This window comes from Callorhinchus milii, unplaced genomic scaffold, assembly GCF_018977255.1.
Source record: "Callorhinchus milii isolate IMCB2004 unplaced genomic scaffold, IMCB_Cmil_1.0 Scaffold2, whole genome shotgun sequence".
Classification (NCBI taxonomy): Eukaryota; Metazoa; Chordata; class Chondrichthyes; order Chimaeriformes; family Callorhinchidae; genus Callorhinchus; species Callorhinchus milii.
The window spans coordinates 124,633,079-124,656,373 of record NW_024704743.1 but is presented as its reverse complement, the minus strand read 5'-3'; the positions used below and the strand labels follow the sequence as shown (position 1 = coordinate 124,656,373).

Here is a 23,295-nt window from a genome sequence, read left to right as displayed (position 1 = left end):
GGAGTAAGGAAAGGTTGCCTAAGGTTTCGCGCTGCCTGGAAAAAGAGCCCAGGTCCTCTCGATTGCGAGGCGCTTTCTCTAACCACTGCACTGTAGTGGGGGAAGGGGGGGGTTCTTCTGTGGTGTCTCGACTGGGATTACTTCCTGCTCTGAAAAACAATAACATGCATTTATACAGCCCACTTCTCTGTAGCATCTCGGACGCTCTCCTGTGAGTTGTGATGGGGGAGGAAGCTGTGGTGGGTGAGGGGGGGGGGAAGGGGGTGAAAGGTTCTGTCTTCTTGGCCAGAACCAGCTGGCGATAGAGAACCACCCGCCCATATTGACCCACGTTCCTCCCCACATCAGTCAAACTCAAACTCATCTTCCTCATACTGCTCCTCGGGGCTGGAGGTCAGCAGACACGTACGCCTGTTACGCGGGTCCGGCTTGACTGTCTTTTTTCTGTGGCTGCCGCCCTGGAAGGTGTATCTGTCCTCGTCCTTGGCCTCAGCCTGGACCAGGGACATGTAGGAGGCGATGCTGTGCCGCAGCCCGTAGCTCAGGAAAGGCTGCTCGCGGGCGGCGGGTGCTTCTTCACTCAACAGCTCTCTCCTGGGGAACAAACCATCAAGAAACTCGTCAAGGGCCGTTTCCCAAGAGCTCAGCCCAGGCGCTCGCTGGTTTGACTGTCAACTCCGTGTCCCCAGGATGTGAGTCTGCAAGGCCCCAGGTCAGGGGCTCTGAGCTCACGGTCTAGGCTGACGCTCCAGCCCAGTCCTGGGGGGAGACCTGTATTGTCACAGGCACCGTTCTTTGAATGATTCCCTTCCCTCGCCCCCTCTCTTGTCTCCTTCAAGGCATGACTCAAGAGCCTCCTCTTCCCACACCCTCCCTGCTCTATGCCCTCCCGATTCCCAACCCTCAGCTCGAGTCTGAATCCTTGACTTTTCAGCGCTTTGGGAAGTCCTCCCGAGGTGAAGGACGCTGTGTGTGTAATGTAAATGTCAGTTGTCGTTGTTGAGATGTTAATCTGAGGCCCTATCAGTCTGTTCAGGTGGACATTAGAGATCTCAGTGCTACGGGAAAAGAGAAGGGAATTTCTCTCTCCCTGGCTCCTGGCTAACAATTCCCCCAAATAAACGTGGTCATTCGCTTCATGGCTGTTTGTGGGACGTTGCTGTGTGCAAATTGTCTGCTGCGTTTCCAGTCATTGCACGTTGTGACATTTGGATGTGGAAAGAAGCTTTATGAAGCGTAAGGATTATTATTATTATTGCACAGTTTAGAGGCAGCCCATTACAGGAAAGATGTAACACCAACACCAATGGAATGGTCAGAGTGTAGATTCACGTTAACGGGCTGGAGAGACCACAACACAGCCCTGCAACATCAAACTCTCCGAAGCTCATACAAGGTGTTACTGCTGAGTGTATTTGCTGGCGATTTGCATACCAACAAGGGGTAATGATTATAATAATAGTTGCATTTGATATAGCGCCTTATCACACCTTCGAGACGTCTCAAAGTGCTTCACGGAATTGATTGTATTTTTTGGGGGAGAAGCGCGGCAGCCACCTGTGCGCAGCAGTGTCCGCAAACAATCGCGGATTGAGTGAGCACTTTTTTTTTGGAGCAATTATTATCTTCGGGAAAGTGATCCGCAAATCGACTAACAACTGGGTTCCTACTCACTGCTGGTAAACAGAGGTGTGTGTGGAGTGAGGAAACTGGCCTGAGGTTTCGCCCTCCCCGGGAATCAAGCCCAGGTCCTCTCACTTGCGAGGCGAGGGCTCTAACCACTGAGCTACAGGACTCCACAAGTTTTGCCAAACAGCGAATGAAATGAATAATCGGTATTATCTGTGGAATTGTCAGCCAGAACTCTGGGAGGATCCAGCATCTGCTCCAGAGTTGCCAGGGATCTCATTGTAAGGAGCACTCGAGAGGGTGGGGCTGGTTATCCTGAGCTGAGAAGCGCTCTAACAGGCCAACACGCTGGATAGTCATTACCTGTTCACATGGTCCCCAGGTCCCTGTTCACAATGATCTCCCTGCCCTCCACCCTCCTGGTCCCAACCCCCAGCTCAGATCCTAATCCCTGACTGCCCAGCCCCCTGGGACATCCTCCCGAGGTGAAAGGTGCTGCGTAACTGTAATGTGTTGTTGTCCCCAGTTCCTTTTTCACACTGTCCCCAGTTACCTGTTGACATTCCTCCAGTTGAACTGACTGCGCCTCATGACGATGGGCTGTTCTGTGGGGGTCTCGGTGCTGAGCTGGGTCAGGCAGGGATGTGTCAGCAAACAGCAGAGCCCATCCATTACCTCTGGAGTGGGAGAGACAAGAGAGGTTCAGTGTTTGTTGTCTCTGATAGCCATCCTCAGGAGACTTGCCTCCTCCACCAGCTCACTCCGCCCTTCAACCTTTTTTTTTGCCCAACCGGGTGTCTGACATGTGGAAACCCATCACCTGCTTAAGAGTCTCCAACCCAAGCTGAGAATTCCCCACATCCCCCCACACCTGGAAACCTCAGAGAGAGATTGTTGGAATGGAATGCGCTCTCTCTCTCTCTCTGGAGGGAAACTTCCTGTTTACCTAATTCCAGAGAGTATTAGGCGCAGGTTGGCAGGAGCCAAGGTTTGGGGGGACCCCAGAGTGTGTGTTGGGGTAACTGCTGGAGTGTAATCCGCTGAACCCACACCGCTCGGCCATTGATATCACTGTCCGGCAGCTTTCCCGCTGCTTGTCCAGCGAGGACCCCCCTCCCCGTTAGTTAGGGCTTTGGCTGTGGGGTTACCAGGAGCTGAGGGGGAGGATTCCCGGCCCCCAGTGACTGGTCGGCCCTTCCAGGTCCTGCTGATGAGCCGGGCCGGGCTGTGCTGCCATCAGCAGTGAGTGCCCCGGGACACTGCGGCCCCTCCTGGTCAGGACCCGGACTGGAGACCGGCACAGAGGGTGGGGGGCGATTCCAACGTTTCATTGTCAAACAGGTCACCCTGGGGCCAGTTCAACTCCAAGGAGAAAACCTGAGTGGGCGGAAGCCTGAGGCACATAATTCTCCCTGATCTCAACCTGAAGACCATTGTAGTAAAATCTACATTTATTATCCTCCAAAACCTTTGGAAAACCTCTAATTTCAGCCTTAATCCCAAAGCCATTTTTTCTTTTAAGAACTTCTGAGAAACTCGGCTTCCAAGGTTTGCTAATCTCTGCCCAATGTTACGTTTCAAAATGACGTTCTTAAGGCTAAGATTGTGAGGTTCAACAACAACAACACGTGGCGTTTATATAGTGCCCCTCACACAGGGCAGCGTCTCGGAGGGCTTATCACAGACCTCCACACTCCTCCTGACTCTTGAGGGTCTAATTAGCAGGATTTCTTAATGAGAAATGAAAGGGTGACAAAGTTGTCGTCAATACATTTACACTTGTAGATAATTGAGTTCCTCTTTCACATTACGCAAACCCTATGATGAAAACCATTAAGAAACAGCGCAAACTAGTTCCCCACAATTATTACTTAATTTCTTTTCCGGAAAATGGAGTACCATAGTGAAGTGGTTAGCTCACCTCGCGAGTGAAAGGACACCGGTTCAATTCCCAGTCAGGGTGAAACCCAAGGTAAGTCTCCTTACTACACACCCCTCTGTTTACCGTTAGTAGGAACTCGGTGGTTAGTCGATTAGCAGATCAGGAATGATCCCTCCAAAAAAAAATGGTCACTCAATCCACGACTGTTTGTGGGACAATTTGTGGGACTGTTTGTGCACAATGGGCTGCTGCGTTTTGCTCATAAAATACACAGTCAATCCACTTTACAGTATATTCTATGAACAACAACAAAATCACATTTGTATACCATCAGGAAGATGTGCCAAGGCGCTGGACAATCAGTGTTACGGACCCGAGCTGGGGGTTTGGATCGAGGAGGGTGATCAAAGGCATGGTCGAAGAGGAGGTTCTTGAGACAGGCCTTGAAGGTAGCAAGGGAGGGGGTGAGGTGGAGGGACTGCGGAATGGAGTTCCAGAGGGTGGGGGCTGAGTGGCAGAAGGCCCACCCGCCAATAGTGAGGCGGGGGACGTTAAGCAGGCCAGAGCCTGCTGAGCAAAGGGAGCGGGTCGGTTGGTAGAGGGTAAGAAGGTCACAGAGGTAGGGGGTGCAAGGCCATGGAGGGCTTTAAAGGTGAGGGCCAGGATCTTTTGAAGCACTTTGAGATGTCTCGACGATGTGAATCATATACACTTGAGAAGATTGGACAGATTGGAGCTTTTCTCTCTAGAGTTGAGAAGATTGAGAGGGGGCCGGATAGAGGGGTTTAAGGTTATGAATGGAAGAAACAAAGGAAGGGAAGATACAGTAGATTGATTGGCAAAGTTGGTTCTGTTTTCACTGGAGAAGGTTGAGACGAGACCTGATGGAGGTGGACACAACGATGAGGGTTTTTGACGAGGTGAATTAGGGAGAAGTTGTTTCCATTGATAGGGGTAGGGAAGTCAGTGACTTGGGGACTCGTATCAGATAGCCACAAGATACAGCAAAAGGGGAACTCAGAAAAAGGGGAAATCCCAGAATTGTTGGGATGTGGACTAGCCGCTGAGTCGGGTGGTCGCTGTGGAGATCAATGCGTGTTTCAAGAGGGAACTAAATGCGCGAATAAAACTCAAGAATTCAATAGAATTGGCTGCTGTGATTCGGTGATGGGTTTCCACATATATCAGACACCCGGCTGGGCAAGACTATGAGAGAGAGTTGGCTTGAAGGGGTGGGGGTAAAAGGTGAGGAGGTGGGATTCAAATGATCTTTCCCCTCCCTCCATGCTCTGCCACTGTCAAGCGCTCTGGGACGCTGACCTGCATGAGGAGTGCTGTGTAAATACATATTGTTGTTGTTGTTGTTGATCTCCTTTCTGCCCCACATCCGTGCCATGACCCGCTCTGCCTTCCCCCATCTCCGCAATCTCACCCGGTTCCGCCTCTCAGGCCGCCGGGACCTTTATCCACACATTCATCACATCCAGGTTCAACTACGCCAATTCCCTGTTTGTCGGCCTCCCCAACTCTTCCCTCCACAGACTGCAGATCATTCAGAACTCTGCAGCTCATGTCCTCTCCCGCACCAGGCTCCGTGGCCCCATCACCCCCATCCTCCCGATGTGAAAGGCTCTAAACAAATGTAATATTGTATTGTATCCTCGCCCGCCTCCACTGGCTTCCCATCCCCCAGAGGATACAGTTCAAAATCCTCGTCCTCGCCTTCAAGGCTCTCCAGGCCTTGCTCCTCCCTACCTCTGCGACCTGCTAACCCCATATCAACCTGCCTGCTCCCGCCACACAGCAGGCTCCGGCCTGCTCCACGTCCCCCGCCCGGCCCACCCTCACTGCCATTGCCCTTCGGCCTCTCTTTGGAACTCCATCCCGCATTCCCTCGGCCTCGCTCCCTCCCTTGCATCCTTCAAGGCCCGTCTCAAGACTCTCCTCTTTGACCGCGCCTTTGGTCACCCTCCTACAACAACAACAACAACAAGATTCCATTTATAAAGCGCCTTTCACGTCAGGAGGACGTCCCAAGGCGCTGTACAGTTGGGTCATGACCCGAGCAGGGGGGAAATGGTCAGGGTGAGGGAAGGGAGGGAGCAAGGAGGGGGGAAATGGTCAGGGTGAGGGGAGGGAAGGGAGGGAGCGAGGAGGGGGAAGAGAGTCGAGAGGGGAGCTGAAGGCACGGTCAAAGAGAAAGGTTTTGAGACCGGCCTTGAAGGAGGAAAGGGAGGAAGCAAGGCGAAGGCACTGGGGGATGGAGTTCCAGAGCCTGGGGGCTGAGAGGCTGAAGGCCCGACCACCGATGGTAGGGCGGTTGGGGTGGGGGACGTGGAGCAGACCGGAGCCAGAGGAACGGAGGGTACGGGCAGGTAGGTAGGGGGATAGTAGGTTGGAGAGGTAGGAGGGAGCAAGGCCGTGAATGGCCTTGTAGGTGAGGATGAGGATCTTGAAATCAATCCTCTGGGGGATGGGGAGCCAGTGGAGGCGAGCGAGGGTGGGAGTGATGTGGTCGCGGTGTCTGGTGCGGGACAGTACACGAGCTGCAGAGTTCTGAATGACCTGCAGTGTGGAGGGAGTTGGCGGGAAGGCCGGCGAGAAGAGAGTTCCCATAGTCCAGCCTTGAGGTGACAAAGGCGTGGACCAGGGTTTCAGCAGCGTGAGGGGTGAGGTAGTGCCGTAGTCTGGCGATGTTCCGGAGGTGATGGAAGGCGGTGCCAGTTGTAGTGCGGATGTGAGGGAGAAAGGACAACTCAGGGTCGAACAAAACGCCTACCCCCACCTTCCCTGCCCTCCCCCCCACCCCAATCCCAACCCCCAGCTTGGGTCCAAATCCCTGACTCTCCAGTGCCTTGGATCATCCGCCTGACATGAAAGCTTCTGTGTCAATGTCATTTGTTTGTTGTTGTTGTTGCTGTTGTTGTTGCTCTGTGAGCCTGTGGGGACTTGAAGTCTGTGAGGCTGAATGATCTCTTTCTGTGCTGTAGATTTTTATGTTCCAGTGTTATGATAAGGTGGTGTGTGTGACAGCCATCAGGAGCCATCTCTAGTGATGGGCAGAGACAGTGTGACCAGGGCTCACCGCTATAGTGGTTGACCATGTCCTCCAGGCACTGGAACGTCAGCCGCTGCTGGATGTAATACCATTTGTTGGGCAGCCGGAAAATCCTATAGTGCTTCACACATCTCAGGGTTTCCTGACTGTAGTGTCGCACGGACAGGCAGTAGCTCCCTGGAGGAGTAAATACACACACACCAGTTCACACCAATACCTTTATAAATGTAGCTCAGTAGTTAGAGCCCTCGCATCGCGAGCGAGAGGACCTGGGTTTGATTCCCGGGCAGGGCGAAACCTTGGGCAAGTTTCCTTACTCCACACCCCACTGTTTTCCAAGTAGGAACTCTGTTGTTAGTCAATTGGCGGATTGGGAATGATCCCTCAAAAAATATGTGGTCACTCAATCCACGACTGTTTGTGGGGACGCTGCTGTGCACAATTGGCTGCCGCGTTTCACCCACAACATACACAGTCACTGCATTTTACAGTGTATCCTGTGAAGCGCTTTGAGACGTCTCGCAGACGTGATAAGGAGCTGTATCAAATGCAAGGATTATTATTATTTTCCTTGTGATTTCAAACAGTTTTTATATGCCGTCCATACATGTGCTTGCTTGTGTGTTTATAGCAATTCTTGTGAAAACACAGTACACATGCTGCTTGATTTATGTTTGTGCGTCTGCAATCCTCTTTTTTAATTCTAATAATCCCTTCAAAAAATAATAATTTGTTCACTCAATCCACAACTGTTTGTGGGACACTGCTGTGCGCAATTGGCTGCCATGTTTACCAACAAAGATATACAGTCAATATACTTGACAGTTTATCCCGTGAAGTGCTTTGAGATGTCTCAACGGCGTGATAAGACATAATATCAAATGCAAGAATTATAATTATCTGTACAGATGTTCCCACTTCCTGAAATAGTTTGATTTTTCTCTTTCAGTGTGACCAGCATCATTGGATTGGGAGTTGGAGCGGGTGCATTTATCCTGACTAAATTTGCTGTAAGTTTGGCATAAACTATTTAGCCATTTTGACGATTTACCTCTAGCGGCTAAATATGCATAAAGTACAAAACCTCTTGTCATTTTTACAATCTTACAGTTGGCCCACCCGGACCTTGTTGAGGGCCTGTGCCTCATTAATATCAACCCCTGTGCTGAAGGCTGGATGGACTGGGCAGCATCTAAGGTAATAATGTAAAGCGAGTCCGGTATTTATTAACTAAAAGTTCTGGGGAAGTTTGGTAGATGTTCTATAGTTGTTGCACACCAGCGATCCGATTGTAGGTCAGTCTGGCTCAAGTTAGTAGCACTCTCGCCTCCAAGTTGGAAGGTTGTAGGTTCAAGCCCCACCTTGGGACATGGAACTTGTATAGTAAACCTGACGCTACAGTGCTGTGCTTGGGGGGGGTGTTGCATTGTCGGAGGTGCGGTCCTTGGATGGGACGGTAAACCAAAGCCCCGTCTGGCTGTTCAGGTGGATTTTAAAGGAATTTTCTCTCTCCCAGTGTCCCCCCAGTAAAATTGGTGTTTCACTTCATAGCGGTTTGCGGAACATGACTGTACAAATTGGCTGCTGCATTCACCCACCAAACACAGTCACTCCACTTTACAATATTACTTGTGAAGCGCTTTCCTAATGTGAAAGGTGCTGTATCAAATGCAAGGACTATTATTATTGTTCTTACAGTGAGGGAGATCTAGACTCTGTTGCATGCTTCCATTGTCCCTCATTAAGTGCAAATTGGAGACATATTAAAAGTGGATGTTTAACTTGTTATATTTCTGCTCTCGTCACCTACAAACACATTATGTTACCACTGGAGCTCAAAGGTTAATGGGAAGAATTGAGTCTCCTGTTTTGGTTCTAGTGGGGGTGGTGGTTAGGGTGGGGTAATGACCAAAAGGAAGTTTATGCCAGAAATGATAATGCTATCATAATCCTTGCATTTGATATAACACTTTATAACACTTTAAAAGCTCTAACCAATATGCTACAGGACTCCACGGAAACCCTACAGGACTCAATGTCCTTCATTGACTCCGAGGTGCAAATACTACCAACTGAGTCAGTCTGATGTGCCTGATGTGTGTAATGCAGCAAAAAAGATTTTAATAAAATATATTTTTTTCCCTCTCTGCTAGCTCACTGGTCTGACTGGTGCCTTGGATGATGTTGTGATTTCACACCTCTTTAGCAAGGTGAGCTGAGTGTCAAGTTGTCTCATTCACACAGTTCCCCGTATACTTGGAACAGTGTTCCCCATTCTAAAGCTGATGTTTAGGTCTGGGTACAAAATGTAACAAAGACCTGAAGGCTCCCCAAATAATGTCTGCAAGCCTCTCCTTAACTCATTGGGTTTATCAGAAACAGTCAATATTTGTGATGAGATTTTATTGCTGTAGTTGCCAGAATGACTTGTTCCCATAGTTATTTTTGGCGTTTGTTGACGTGTGTTAATAGCGAGTCTAAACAGAGTTAGAGAAACTCGAAATGATAGGAAGATAGGAGTCAGAAATGGTGGTGGGGTGGGATCTGAACTAGGGTCGTACATATGACTAGACTAGTCCTTTTGAAATGCACCTGGGTTTGAGTTTACACTGGGACACTTGGGTTTAAAATGGGAAACACTGAATGTCCAGCACCTTAGGATGTCGTCCGATGTGAAACGCTACATAAATGTAATTGTTGTTGTTGACCAAAACCAATGTATTTCACACACTTCTTTTTAGGAGAAGTTCACAACAACCTTGGCATGATTCAGACCTACCCGCCATCACATTTCTCACGACATCAATCAGACCAACCTGCATCACTTTATCAATTCCTACAACCAGTAAGGTTTTTTTTTATTACTGTAAACAAGCTTACAAAGCCAGTAAGAGGGACTAATGTGCTTACAGTTAAACTAATAAAGCAGCTCCATGTGTACGTGAAGATTAAATCCACAACCCAGTGTTTATGCTTACACAAAGCCAATAGCTCAAGTCAGCAATTTCAGATGATCTGGGAAGAGCGTGAAGGGACCAGCCCCTACCCAAGGGAGTAAATCCTCACCTTCAAAGCCCTCCACAGCCTTGCTCCTCCTATCTCGGTGACCTGTTAACTCATTACACCTGTTAGCTCTCTCTGCTCAGCAGGCTCCGGCTTGCTCCATGTCACCTGCCCGATTATAATAATAATAATAATAATCCTTGCATTTGATATAGCGCTTTTCATGTTGGGAGGACGTCCCAAAGCGCTTCACAGAACACACTGTAAAGTGAATTGACTGTATATTTGTGGGCAAACACGGCAGCCAATGTCCCACAAACAGTCGTAGATTGAAAATGACCAATTTATTATTGTTTTGTTTTGGAGGGATTATTATTAGGCTCTGTGTGGAGTAAGAAAACTTGCCCAAGGTTTCGCCCTCTGCCGGGAATTGAACTCAGGTCTCTCACTTGCAAAGCGGAGTGCTCTAACCACTGAGCTACAGGACTCCACATCGGTTCCCCTCCATCGGCAGTCAGGCCTTCGGCCTCCCTTCCCCATCTTTTGGAACTCCATTCCACAGTTCCTTCACTTCACCCCCTCCCTTGCCTCCTTCAAAAGGCCTGTCTCAACCATGTGCCTATCTTCAACCACGCCTTCAGTCACCCTCCTACCCTCCTTGCCCTCCACCCCACCTGATCCCAAACCCCAGCTTAGGTCCAAATCTTTGGCTGTTCAGCTGCTTGGGACATCTTCCCGATGTGAAAGCACTGTGCAAATGTCATTGTTTTTTGTTGTAAAGTGACTTATATAAGTTCTTCTCCGTGGTTACACCAGCATTGGCTGAGTGATAGGATTAGTCAGTAGCGGGAGGGGCAGAAAGGGATCTTTTGATTACTCTGGAAGAGCTGACTTCAGGATGTGATTTGTTATAACTAATGAGTGACTTTTCCTCCTCGCAGCCGAAGAGACCTGGACATTGAACGCCCTGTAGCTGGGATGCACAATTATATGACCTTAAAGTGAGTTACAGATTAACTCTGCATTTGTGCTTGTTGTTCAGGACACAGCTGATTCACCACCAGCCAGGTTTACTGTGTAAAGGAATGTTGCACTGGGCTCATGGAGAAGAGAAAATGTGAACCTTGTAACTAGGTCTAAGGAATCCTATAGAGTGCAGTCCTGTTGTGTAGTGGTTCAGAGTGCGCGCCAAGCAAGCAAGAGGACCTGGGTCGATTCCTGGGCAGGGTGGAACTTTAGGCAAGTTTCCTTACTCCACACGCCTCTGTTTACCAGCAGTAAGTTGGAACCTGATTGTTAATCGATTGGCAAATTGCTTTTCAGGGGCAATAGTTCCTTTAAAAAAATAATATGGTCACCAAATCCACAACTGTTCATGAGACAGTGCTGTGTGCAATTGGCTGCCATGGTTCACCAAAATTACCAATTCACTTTACAAATATATTCTGTGAAGACGCGATAAGGCGCTACATCAAATGCAAGGATTATTATTCCTTCTCTTGAATGAGCTGTTAAACCGAGGCTCCATCTGCCTGATCAGTTGGAGTTAAACGATTTCATGGCATTATTCGTAAGGAGAATGGAGTTTTTTTCAGTGTCCTAACCAGCAATCTCCAAAGTAAAAATTGGCCATTCACATGAAAGTGTGAATATTATTATTAAGAATAACACAGCAAGTATACCACCCAGATCCAGAGAGATTCATTTGGGAATCTTCAGAATGTCCAGAAACTGTTTATTTGAACAAATGAAATGTAAAGTTAAGAGTGTAAAGTAGGCTGGATTAGCACCGTTAGAGGATTGACTGTCTGGAGGACAGCCACTCATCTCAGGCTCTGACCCCTGAATGCACAACATTCTGTCGAGATCACTTCACAAAGCTTTGGCTGTGATCCTTTAGTGTGGTCTTTGAGCAGCTGTGTTTGCCTGTGGCAAATTTTGTGGTGTGCATTGGGACTGCGTTAATGAATTGCTCCCTTTGTTTCTGGTTTACAGATGTCACTCGTTGCTGGTGGTTGGAGACAGTTCACCTGCTGTGGATGCTGTGGTATGTGCAGACTAGAATAATAACCGTATGTTTTGGGAGACAATTAAGTGGACTGTTAACATCCCTCATTAACTCTTAAATAATTCTCACAATTGTATCATCTCCCACTGCAAGAAAAATACAATAAAATCAAGGAAGGCAACATGAACATTCAAATCAAATATTTACAGATTATAAAACAGCTTGAAAAGTACATGACAATTGTTCCAGAAAATGATGGGTCTGAAAATTTCCATTGATGGTGGAGTCAGAATAAGACAATACTGTTTAATATTGAGATTGGGAATTGGTCAGAATAAGGACTGGAAGGTTGCTCTGCTGGCTGTGAAGGTCCCATAAAATGAGCACGGCCTATGCTCAGGTCCTAGAAGCTTTATAACCAGTATAGGGGATATAACATCTTCGTTCCATCAGTCAAGAATTGGAGCGGGCCTCCTCATGCTTCAGTAGAGGATGGTAATTTTGGTTGAGGAAAACTAATTGGGGGTTAACCTAATTCAGAACTCCACCGCCTGCATACACCCCTTCACTGAACTCCATACCCCCATCAAAACTGTTCTAGCCAGGCTCCATTGGCTCCCTATCATCGAATCGATCGATTTCAAGATCTTCACACTCATCTTCATACCCTGGGACCTCCCTACTTCTCCACCCCAATCCACCAACCGCTGCCTCCACTTGACTGTTGGTCCTCATGCCCTCCGTTACATCATTGGTGGCTGCGCTTTCAGCCACTGCACCCTGAAACTCTGGAACACTCTCCCTCAATCCCTCCGCCTTGCACCCTCCTTCCTCATCTTCAGGTCATGCTTGAAGACCTTCCTCTTCGATTGTACTTACAGTTACCCCTTGTCTCAGCGTCGTGCTCTGCCACTGTCAAGCGCTTTTCAGTGTGAGGGGTGCTATATAATTGCAAGTTGTTGTTATTGATACCACACAAAACCCAGTCTGTATACAGATAAATTAGTTAGTGTGCAGTTTTAAATAGCGACTGATTTATTGACCGATAGCAATTGGTTAGCGACAAGTAAGGAATAAGAAATGTGGAGTAGCCTAATGTGTAGTGGAGCCACAGTTTCCAGATCGCTGGTTTAAATCCCAGTCTGGTCTCAGCCAGGGCTCAATTGCCCCAACTTTTCCAGGGAAGAAAACCACCCAGAGTCCCTGCTTCTGTGCCTTCTACAGCATACACTGCTGTCTGTGTTTAAACATGGCAGCAAGGAGTGGGGAAGGTCAGGCTCAGCTGTGATGCCGTCTACAGTCGGAACAGCTGCCAACACTCATTGCCAAGGCTCAGAGAGGAACAATGACGACTTGGGCAGCGGGTTTCTAAGGGCAAACAGTGTAACCACATCCCAGTGAAAGGAATCCTGTAGCTTAGTGGTCACTTGCCTTGCAAGTGAGATGACCTGAATTTGATTCCCTGGCAGGGTGAAACGTTAGGCAAGTCTCTACTGCACACACCTCTGTTCACCTAGCAGTAAGTAAGAACCTGGTTGTTAGTCGATTGGCGAATCGCTTTCCAGGGTTAATAATCCCTTCAAAATAAAATAAATAATAATCCACGACTGTTTGCGGGAAGCTGTGGTGCACATTGGCTGCCGCGTTTCCCCCACAAAATATACAGTAAATTTACTTTTCAGTATATCCTGTGAAGCGCTTTGAGACGACTCACTCAAATGATGAGGTGCTTATCAAATGCAGCAATTTTTATTATTAGTAGTATTGCTTCACAATGTTAATTGTGATATTCTGTTTCAGGTTGAATGTAACACAAGACTGGACCCAACCAAAACCACTCTGCTGAAGGTAACTCTCTCTAGCTACAAGTAGTAACAGGTTAATGCACCAGTTACCAGACTTAGGATGTTTACAGAAGATGAGCCTGAATGAAACAGTGCTGTTTCATGGAATGTCTTAGATTCAAAAAATATTGGTTTTAAAGGAAATAAGGCTAGCTGAGAATCTGCCACCAAGCAGTACATAGAATTTACAGCACGGAAACAGGTCATTCAGCCCAACTTGTGTTTGCCGGCTTTTGAGTCTCTATCCACTCCTCATTCCCTCACATACCCTTCTATTCTTTCACGGTCTGCACTGCCTTCCAAGTGGGGGAAGTTGAGGGAAGCTCTATATTATCTTTCAGATGAGATGTTAATCTGAAGTCCAGCTTGCCTGTTCAGATGGAAGTGAAAAGATGTCTCCCAGTGTTCTGCCTTCAGGTCATTTACTTCTTTGTGGGACCTTGCAGTGTGCAAAATGGCTTAAATCAACCAGACTGTGCTGTTAGTGAGAATCCACTTGCCGCAATTCAGCAATGTCTGAATCTGAGCATTAAAACTCCTTGCTCGGTGCTATATGTTTAATTCTCTGTAGAACCATAGTGGTCCACGTCCATGTATTTTACGTTCATCTTATTTCAGGTGAGATGTTAAAGGTTCTGTCTGTCTGCCTGTTCAGGTGGTCGTTAAAAGATCCCAAGGCACTATATGAAAAGAAAGTGGAGTTTCTCAAGAAGTGCTGACTAACTGTTCCCCAGATTAAAAAAAATCGGTCGTTCTCTAAATAACTTTGGGGTCATTGCTTTGAGGCAATTGTAGGCAAATATATAGTCACTACATTTTATACACACATGCCTCTGCAAAGCCTGACAGGCTGTTGTGTCCTGTAGTGTATTGGTTAGACCACACACCTCGCAAGTGAGAGGACCCGGGTTCGATTCCCGGGCAGCATGAAACCTTAGGCAAATTTTCTTACTCCACATGCCTCGGTTTACCTAGCAGTAAGTAGGAACCCAGTTGTTAATCAATTGATGGATCGCTTTTCCGGGGGTAATAATCCCTTTTAAAAAAATATGGTCACTCAGTCCATTTGTTTGTGGGACGCTGCTGTGTGCAATTGACTGCTGTGTTTCGCCCACAAAATATATAGTCAATTCACTTTACAGTATATTCTGTGAAGCGCTTTGAGATATCTCGGAAGATGTGATAAGGCCCTGTATTAAATGCAAAAATTATTATTATTATAAGTATTTTGATATGTCCTAACATGATAAAGCACCATATCAAATGCGAGGATTTTTGTTAAGATCACCTCACTTTGTTACTATCATAAAGCTTCTCCTGTAACAAAGTGAATAGTACCTCAGTCTGTAAATTAAAGTACTGAATTGCCTACCCCTTAAACTTTACAGGACATGCAGTTTTCTTACCAGGTTCCCAGGTCCTGACTGTTGTAAGTCTGAAGGAAGAATTGCCTTGTGTGACGCACAGATGTATGGTAGTAAACCTGTAGCTGGTAAAGAGGCCATTCATCATAATAATAGCTGAAGCCAGGGGAAATGTTCTTTGTAATTGAGTCCTGTAGTGCTTTGTTTAGAGAAAGCGAGAGGACGGATCGTTTGGCGATTGATGGATCACTTTCCAGTGGGAATAATCCCGTAAAAAAAATTGATCAATCCACAACTGTTTGTGGGACGGTTACTGTGTGCAATTGGCTGCCGCATTTTGCCCACAAAATACAGTCAATCGACTTTACAATATATTCTGTACAGTGCTTTGAGACGTCACAATGATGTGATAAGGCGCTGTTTCATATGCAATGATTATTAATAATAATTAATAATTATTCATAATAATTACCGAAAAAGACGTTGTTTTTCTATTGGGCATCAAGGCAATTGGCTCTTGTTAGTGTAGTAACTGTTCGGAGGAGAAAGAAGAAAGTGCTCTCATGTTTCACTGAGACACACAGACAAGAAAGGCCCAAAGTCAGCTATTGTTCCCTTGTCTGTACTGATTTAGCTGATCATGGTAAGGGCGCTGTGGTGGGGGAGCTGCTTCCCAGGAAAGGGGTTTGGGATGAAAATCAGCCACAGTTCCTGATCCCAATGCAGTATCCAAAAAAATAGAAAATCTGTGAATGTGTGGAAATTGTTGGCTATTTGTGGGACACTGCTGTGTGCCACTGGCTGATGTGACTCTCCCACAAAACACACTTTATGCTTGGGAAAAAGGTTGGCGTTAAAAAGTGACAAGTCCCTGGACCTGATGGTTTGCATCCCAGGGTTTTAAAAGAGGTAACTCATGAGATAGTGGAGGCTTTGTGTCTGATCTTTCAAAATTCTCTGGATTCTGGAACGGTTCCCATTGATTGGAAGATCGCAAACGTCACACCACTATTTAAGAGGGGTGGGAGAGAAAAGATGGGGAGCTATAGACCAGTTAGTCTGACATCAGTGGTAGGGAAAATTCTCGAGTCCTTAATTACGGATGTCGTAGTGGGATACTTAGAGGACCACAATATGATTAGACAGAGTCAACATGGATTTACAAAAGGGAAGTTATCCTTAACAAATCTTTTAGATTTTTTTGAGGACATATCAAGTAGATTAGATAGGGGGGAATCAGTGGATGTAGTGTATTTAGATTTCCAAAAGGCATTCAATACGGTGCCATATAAGAGGTTGATCCACAAGATTAGGGCCCATGGAATTCAGGGGAATATATCAGCATGGATTGAAGAATGGCTAATGGGAAGACAGGAAAGAGTAGGGATAAACGGGTCCTTCTCAGATTGGCGGGATGTGACTAGTCGAGTGCTTGGGCCTCAACTATTTACAATCTACATCAACGATCTAGATGAGGACATTGAACTTAATATATTCAAATTCTCAGATGACACTAAACCAGAGAGAGAGTAAACACCGAGGATGACATTAAAAAAATGCAATTAGATATAGATAGGCAGGTGAGTGGGCAAATAGGTGGCAGATGAAGTATAATGTAGGGAAGTGTGAGGCAGCAAAAACAGAAGAGCAAATTATTTTTTAGAAGGGGAGAGATTAGATAGTGTTAGCGTTCAGAGGGACTTGGGTGTCCTTGTGCACCAGTCACAAAAAGTTAGTTTGCAGGTACAGCAGCAATTAGGAAGGATAATGGTACGTTGGCATTTGTTACAAAGGGGTTAGAATATAAGAGTAGGGAAGTCTTGCTGCAACTGTATAGGGCCCCGGTGAGACCGCACCTGGAGTATTGTGTGCAGTTTTGGTCTCTTTATCTAAGAAAGGATGTACTTGCCTTGGAGGGGTACAATGTAGATTCACTGGGTTGGTACCTGGGATGAGGGGATGAGTTATGAGGATAGGTTGAGCAATTTAGGCCTATATTCTCTAGAATATAGAAGAATGAGTGATCTTATAGAAACCTATACGATTATTAAGGGGCACAACAGAATAGATAGAGGGATACGTTTCCGCTGGTTGGAGAAACTATAACCAGGGGTCACAGTCATAAAATTCGGGGTAAGCCCTTTTGCACTGAGTTGAGGAAAAACTTCTTCATTCAGAGGGCAGTGAATTTATGGAATTCTCTACCCCAATGGGCTGTAGATGCTCAGTCCTTGAACATATTCAAGACTGAGATTGATAGATTTCTTGTGGATAAAGGGATTAAGGGATATGGGAGAAGGCGGGTCGGTGGAGTTAGAATAGATCAGCCATGATCTTATTGAATGGCGGGGCACAGGCTCGAGGGCTGAATGGCCTACTCCTCTCCTAATTCTTATGTTCTTATGATATATTCTGTGAGGCGCTTTGAGACGTTTCAAAGATGTGATAAGGCGCTATGTCAAATGCAAGAATTATTTATAATAATTTATCTTGTGAAGGCAAAATTGGGCTGATCTGCAGGGCCCAGCATCCGCATGTCTAGTGTACATGTGAAGAAGAGCCACAGAGCTGCAGTGAGGTTTGCCTTGGGTTGAAGATCGCCTGTGAAGGGACTGCTGGCCCCTCTGTAACCTTATTGGTGTAAAAGCATCCTGCTGACGAGATGGTCAGCATTCCAACTGCACGTCACATTAAAGGATTTAGCTGTGGTGTGATGGGCATGTTCAGGGCTCACTGTGTTTATAGAGGATATATTTTGGCAGCTCTATTGAAGTATATGACAACACAGTCACAACTTTGCTCTCTTCTGCCAAGCTTAATGGGCAGTATTAGTATGTGGATGACCAAAAGGATTCCACTGTAAGATCACTGCTTAACAACCCGACGGTGGGGAGAGGGACAGAAGGGGAGGTTAACAACAACAACTTGCACTTATACATAGTGCCCTCCACGCAGGATAGCGTCTCAGAGCGCTTAAAGCCTGTGTTTGGACAATGTAATTAATATCCTCTATAGAGACTGTGGCAAAGCATGGTACAGCATGTAACTATTAGCACACAGCATGAGTGTGTGCTATATCAGGGGTGACTAGTATAATGTCAGTTGCAAAAAAACTGCTGATACCAGGAAGGCTTTTTTTCTCTTGTGCCATTTCTGTATTCCTCCACATGTGCCTCCTGTTATCTTTCGCTGCCTGTGTAAAGTTACTCAATGCTGGGCCACGCCATAGGGGTTCAGTATCTCAGCCTATGTGGAGATACAATAATTTGGTCACTCAATCCACAACCGTTTTTGGGACCTGCTGTGAGCAATTGGCTGCTGCGTTTCGCCCACAAAATACATAGTCACTCCACTTTACAGTATATTCTGTGAAGCGCTTTGAGGCGTCTTAATGACATGATAAGACCCTATAATCAAAGGATTATTGTTACTTACTGCTGCTTATCAGCCTTATATAGAGGTGCTCACCACAAGGCTATTTAGTGCAGTTGCACAGTATCTAAAGTTCACTGGTATAGCATCTGGAGGTGCTCAATAATACTGACTCAATGGCCCTTATTCACTCAAATGTTACTTGTGGTGTGCTCTGCAGCAGATCCATTTGTGAAGTTTCTTTACGATTTGTAGTGTGCCAGAAAACATTGAGTTGATTCACGAATCTGGCAACTTTTTTAACTCTCCAACATTATTTTGCACTTGATTCGAATGCAGATGGCTCACTTGCATGCTCGTTCGTGTGTTCAGACCACCTCACCCGGACTAGTGCTAACTCGTGTGCATTGGAGCCAGCGATAAGCAATTGGTTTGATGTGACTTGCCCTCTTTTCAATGGGAGGTGTTTCCTCTTTTGTCTGGTCATGCAGTGCAGATTCACCAGAATGATCGCAGCACTAAAAGGGTTAATTTATGAGGACTGGTTGCATAAACTTGGCTTGCATTTCCTTGAGTTTAGAAGTTTGATCCTAAATGAGGTGTTTAAAATGATAAAGGGAATCCAGAACAAGAGGCATCATCTTAAAATTAAAGCCAGGCCATTTATGGATGAAATCAGGAGGTGTTTTTTCAACAACAACAACAACTTGGATTTATATAGCGGCCTCCACGCCAGATGGTGTCTCAGAGGTTCACGGTAACGGATCCCGGGGCCGAACCGGGGGGGAGGGGCCAGTGGGAGCGGGAGGAGCCAGGGTGAGGGGGGGAGCCAGGGGGAGGGGGGGAGCCAGGGGCAGGGTGCGGGGTGGGGGGGAAGGTGACCAAAGGTGCGGTTGAAAAGAAAGGTCTACAGCAGAGACCTGGAAATAGGAAGAAAGGGGACGAGGGGAAGGGAGTGAGGAAGGGAGTTCCAGAGCCTCGGGGCGTAATGGCTGAAGGCACAGCCGCCGAGGGGGGAGCAGAGGACTTGGGGGACATGGAAGAGGCCAGACCCGGAGGAAAGTAGGCAATGGGTACTGTTGTGAGGCGAGAGGAGGTCAGAGAGGTCGGGGGGTGCAGAGGAGTGGAGGGATTTGAAGACAAGAGTGAGGATCTTGAAGTCCAGTCTGGCCAGGACTGGGGTGATCAGAGAGCGGAGTTTGGGGGTGGGGGGAGGACCAGGACTGGGGTGATCAGGGAGCGGAGTTTGGGGGTGGGGGGGAGGTGCAGGATTGGGGTGATCAGGGAGCGGAGTTTGGGGGTGGGGGAGGGCCAGGACTGGGGTGGTCAGAGAGCGGAGTTTGGGGTGGGGGGAGGTGCAGGACTGGGGTGATCAGGGAGCGGAGTTTGGGGGTGGGGGGAGGGCCAGGACTGGGGTGGTCAGAGAGCGGAGTTTGGGGTGGGGGGAGGGCCAGGACTGGGGGATCAGGGAGCGGAGTTTGGTGCGGGTGAGAATGTGGGCGGCAGAGTTTTGTATAATCTGGATTGTATGGATGGCAGTGGAGGGGAGGCCGGCGAGGAGGGTGTTGGAGTAGTGCAGCCGAGAGGTGACAAAGGCCTGGACCAGAGTCGTGGAAATCTGGAATTCTTTCCCCCAAAATGCTGTGGATTCTGGATCAATTTTCAAGCCTGAGGTGGATAGATTATCGTTAGATCAGGGTATTCAAGGAATATGGAGCAAAGATGGGTAATTGGAGTTGAGGTTCAAGTCAGCCATGATCTTATAGAATGGCGGAACAGGCTTGAGGGGCTGAATGGCCTCCTGTTCCTATGCTCTGTTTATTCCGCCAGCACAATAATGGTCTGTGTTCATCCATTGTGAGTCACTCTCCTGTTCCCTTACTTAGGGTTAGGGACAAAAAAAGATGCAGCAAATCTCTTAACGGTTTCTTTATCTATAAGCCTCTACTTATCCAGCAGTAAATAGGAACTGGATTGTTAGTCGATTTGCAGATTGTTTTCTGGGGATAATAATCCCTTCAAAGTATAAATAAATAATAATTTGGTCACTCAATCCACAACTGTTTGTGGGATGTTACTGTGCACAATCGGCTTTGTCGTTTCGCCCACCAAATGCACAGTCACTCCACTTTACAGTATATCATGTGAAGCACTTGATAAGTGATAAGGCGCTATATCAAATGCAAGGTTTACTAATGGTGAATTCAGCCTTAATTTTGACGGCAGATTTCTGTTCTTAGAAGAACTTACCCAAACCAGTTTAACAACTTGAGGCTGTATTTAAGAAGTGGCCAAATTCTGTGCCCCCAAAATGCTGTGTACAATAAATCTAAACCGGGCGGAATTTCTCCCCGTGAATCGGTTGGGTGCAGTGCCCACGGCGATGGGTGGTTTAGTTTGGCGACTGAGATTGCCCATCGGGTCCTTGGCCCAGAAAGTAAGGCTGTCACCAGAGGTGAAAAGTGGGGCTAATGGTTATGTAGGACAGTGATGCTGAATCCTGGCCCCACTGCACCAGCAATCGGACAAAACCTAGAAACAGGAGGAGGCCATTCAGCCCCTCGAGCCTGTTTGGTCATTCTCTATGAGATCGTGGATGATCTGTACCTCAACTCCAATTACCCGCCTTTGCCCCGTATCCCTTGATCCCGACCTCACAAACATCTCCCACCTCAGTGTTGAAAATGTGAATGGATCCACAGCCATAATCCACAGCGTTATTGTGGGAGAGAGTTCCAGATTCCCACTACCGTTTGTGTGACAAACTGCTTCCTGTTTCCACTCCTAAATGGCCGGACTCTAATCTTAAGATGATGGGTCTGGTTCTGGATTCCCCACCGGAGGAAATAGTGTCTCTGTAGCTGCTCTATCAAACCCCTTTATCATTTTAAACACCTCAATCAGATCAGCCTCAAACCTAAACTCTATAGACAATATAGACCAAGTTTATGCCACCTGTGCTCGTAATTTAACTCTTTAAGTCCTGGTCTCATTAAACAGAAGGTATCAAACCTAGCTTCTATTCACAACTATAAAGAGGACAAGTCCACCTCCAGCTGTTTTATTCAGAAACTTCTGTAAAGTATTATTATTATAAAATTCTGAGGTGTGGCAGTGATGATGAATTAATTGTCTGTGGAGTGAATGTCTAACCCGCTTTCTTTCTGTCTAATTAGATGTCTGACTGTGGAGGGCTGCCACAGGTGGTTCAGGTACGTTTACAACCAGTGGTTAGAGCACTCGCTTTGCAAGTGAGAGACCTGAGTTCAATTCCAGGCAGAGGGCGAAACCTTGGGCAAGTTTCCTTACTCCACACAGAGCCTAATAATAATCCCTCCAAAACAATAATAAATTGGTCATTTTCAATCTATGACTGTTTGTGGGACATTGCTGTGCGCAATTGGTCAATTCACTTTACAGTGTGTTCTGTGAAGTGCTTTGGGACGTCCTCCCGACGTGAAAAGCGCTATATCAAATGCCAGGATTATGTGATATTCAGTTTCTAAAGCACCGCATAGAGTCTGACCTTGTCTTGGGCTAAATATAACTGCATCTTTCCTTTCTCATCGCTCCCCTTTTTAATTGTATTGGCTGTAAATTGGCACAGTGGAGTCCTGAGGCGTATTGGTTAGAGCACTCGCCTCGCGAGCGGGAGAATACATTGGAATATATTAGAATATACAGCACAGAAACAGGCCACTCGGCCCAACTGGTCTATGACGGTGTTTATGCTCCACATGAGCCTTCTCCTGCCCTTCCTCAACTAAGCCTTCAAGCATAACCTTCTAGGACCCGGGTTCGATTCCCGGGCAGGGCAGCTTTCTTTACTCCACACACCTCTGGATATCTTGCAGTAAGTAGCAACCCGGTTGCTTGTTGTTCGGCAGATTGTTTTCGGGGAATAATAATCTCTCCAAAAATAATAATAGTAGTTTGGTCACTCGATCCACCACTGTGTGAGAGACACTGCTGGTGTATTTGGCTGCCTCGTTTCACCCACAAGATACACAATTCACTTTACGATCTATCATGTGAAGCGCTTTGAGACATCTTAAGAATGTGATAAGGGACTATATCAAATGCAAAGATTATTACCTTCAGTTTCTGTTTTTATAACATTGGTTAAAGCCACTCTCTATGTTTATTTTATTAAAAAAAAAGCTAATTGAAACAGTGTGGTCCGAAAGTTCTCATTGTTTTGTGTGGGGGGTGAGGGGAAGAGAAGATAAACTTTTGATAAATTTAGGTTATGATGTCTCTTGCAGCCGGCAAAGCTTACAGAGGCCTTCAAGTACTTTGTCCAAGGCATGGGCCACAGTAAGTAGATACATTCTTCATTGCTGAGAGGAGAGGACAAGGCGGGTGGAGAGAGGAAGAGTGTTCCAGGGCATTGTGGCTGAAAGCGAGGCTGCCAGTGGTGGAGCGGAGAACACAAGGGACGTGCAGAAAGCCGGGGGCAGTGGGTAGTGGGTTGGGAATTAAGTAGGTAGGGAGGTGCCAGGGCGTGAAGGAATTTGTAGACAAGTGTGAGGATCTTGAAGTTGATGGTGATACGGAGCCAGTGGAGCTGACGAGGATTGGGGTGATGGGGGATGGAGTTTAGAGCGGGTGAGTGTGCGGGCGGTGGAGTTTTGGATGAAGTGTACCTTGTGGAGCTGGGAATAGCAAGCAGGTCATCAATGACTGACACCTTGTGCTCTGCAGTGCCTGGAGCCAGCATGACTCGCCTCATGCGATCCCGCACTGGCTCCGCCTCAAGCTACACCTCCATTGATTCTAACCGGAGCCGTGCTCACACCGGGGAGGGGAACCGCAGCCGTGCTCACACCCTGGAGAACACCAACATGAGCCAGGCCGCCATGGAGTCACCACTCAGCTCGTCCCCTCGCTCGGCCACCATGGAACATTCTGGACCACAGTCGGCGGAGGTTTCCTGTTGAAGCCCCCTCTCCTCCCGCCCCCCCCCCCCCCCCCCCCCGCTCCCTCCCTCGACTGCCCAAAGTGAAATCTCTCGTTACCCTTAAGGCATTGCTGCCCGGCTCATTGGCACTGCCACACGCATCGCTAACTATATGCAAAGCAGTGCGTGTGCATCGCTGTGGTTGTAAGGTTTGTGCATAGACTGTTCTGTTTCT

At 47.2% G+C, this 23,295-nt stretch overlaps 2 protein-coding genes across 2 annotated transcripts; one reads left to right on the top strand and one right to left on the bottom strand.

Moving 5' to 3' along the window:
• Positions 1 to 64: 64 nt before the first annotated feature.
• On the bottom strand, positions 65 to 6,774 carry LOC103191396 (Src like adaptor; the record flags this gene model as incomplete). Its single annotated transcript, XM_042332182.1, has 3 exons — positions 65 to 594; positions 2,183 to 2,306; positions 6,597 to 6,774. Coding segments are annotated over 3 exons (552 nt in total), but the record flags the coding sequence as incomplete, so codon positions are not given.
• Positions 6,775 to 7,163: 389 nt separating this feature from the next.
• On the top strand, positions 7,164 to 23,129 carry LOC121848097 (protein NDRG1-A-like). Its single transcript, XM_042331722.1, has 12 exons — positions 7,164 to 7,219; positions 7,519 to 7,579; positions 7,680 to 7,766; positions 8,723 to 8,779; positions 8,852 to 8,868; positions 9,343 to 9,414; positions 10,514 to 10,573; positions 11,568 to 11,619; positions 13,381 to 13,428; positions 21,337 to 21,372; positions 22,426 to 22,477; positions 22,865 to 23,129. The coding sequence occupies exons 1-12, from the start codon at positions 7,164 to 7,166 to the stop codon at positions 23,098 to 23,100; spliced, it is 834 nt and encodes a 277-aa protein (XP_042187656.1). The 3' UTR covers positions 23,101 to 23,129.
• The last annotated feature ends 166 nt before the right edge of the window (positions 23,130 to 23,295 follow it).

What these genes read in the sequence shown, in the direction of transcription:
- LOC121848097 (XM_042331722.1), top strand. Translation starts at nt 7,164, where the DNA reads ATGCCGTCCATACATGTGCTTGCTTGTGTGTTTATAGCAATTCTTGTG. An exon ending in TTTATCAATTCCTACAACCA is followed by an intron (nt 9,415 to 10,513) that starts GTAAGGTTTTTT and finishes TCCTCCTCGCAG; the next exon opens with CCGAAGAGACCTGGACATTG. An exon ending in CCAAAACCACTCTGCTGAAG is followed by an intron (nt 13,429 to 21,336) that starts GTAACTCTCTCT and finishes CTGTCTAATTAG; the next exon opens with ATGTCTGACTGTGGAGGGCT.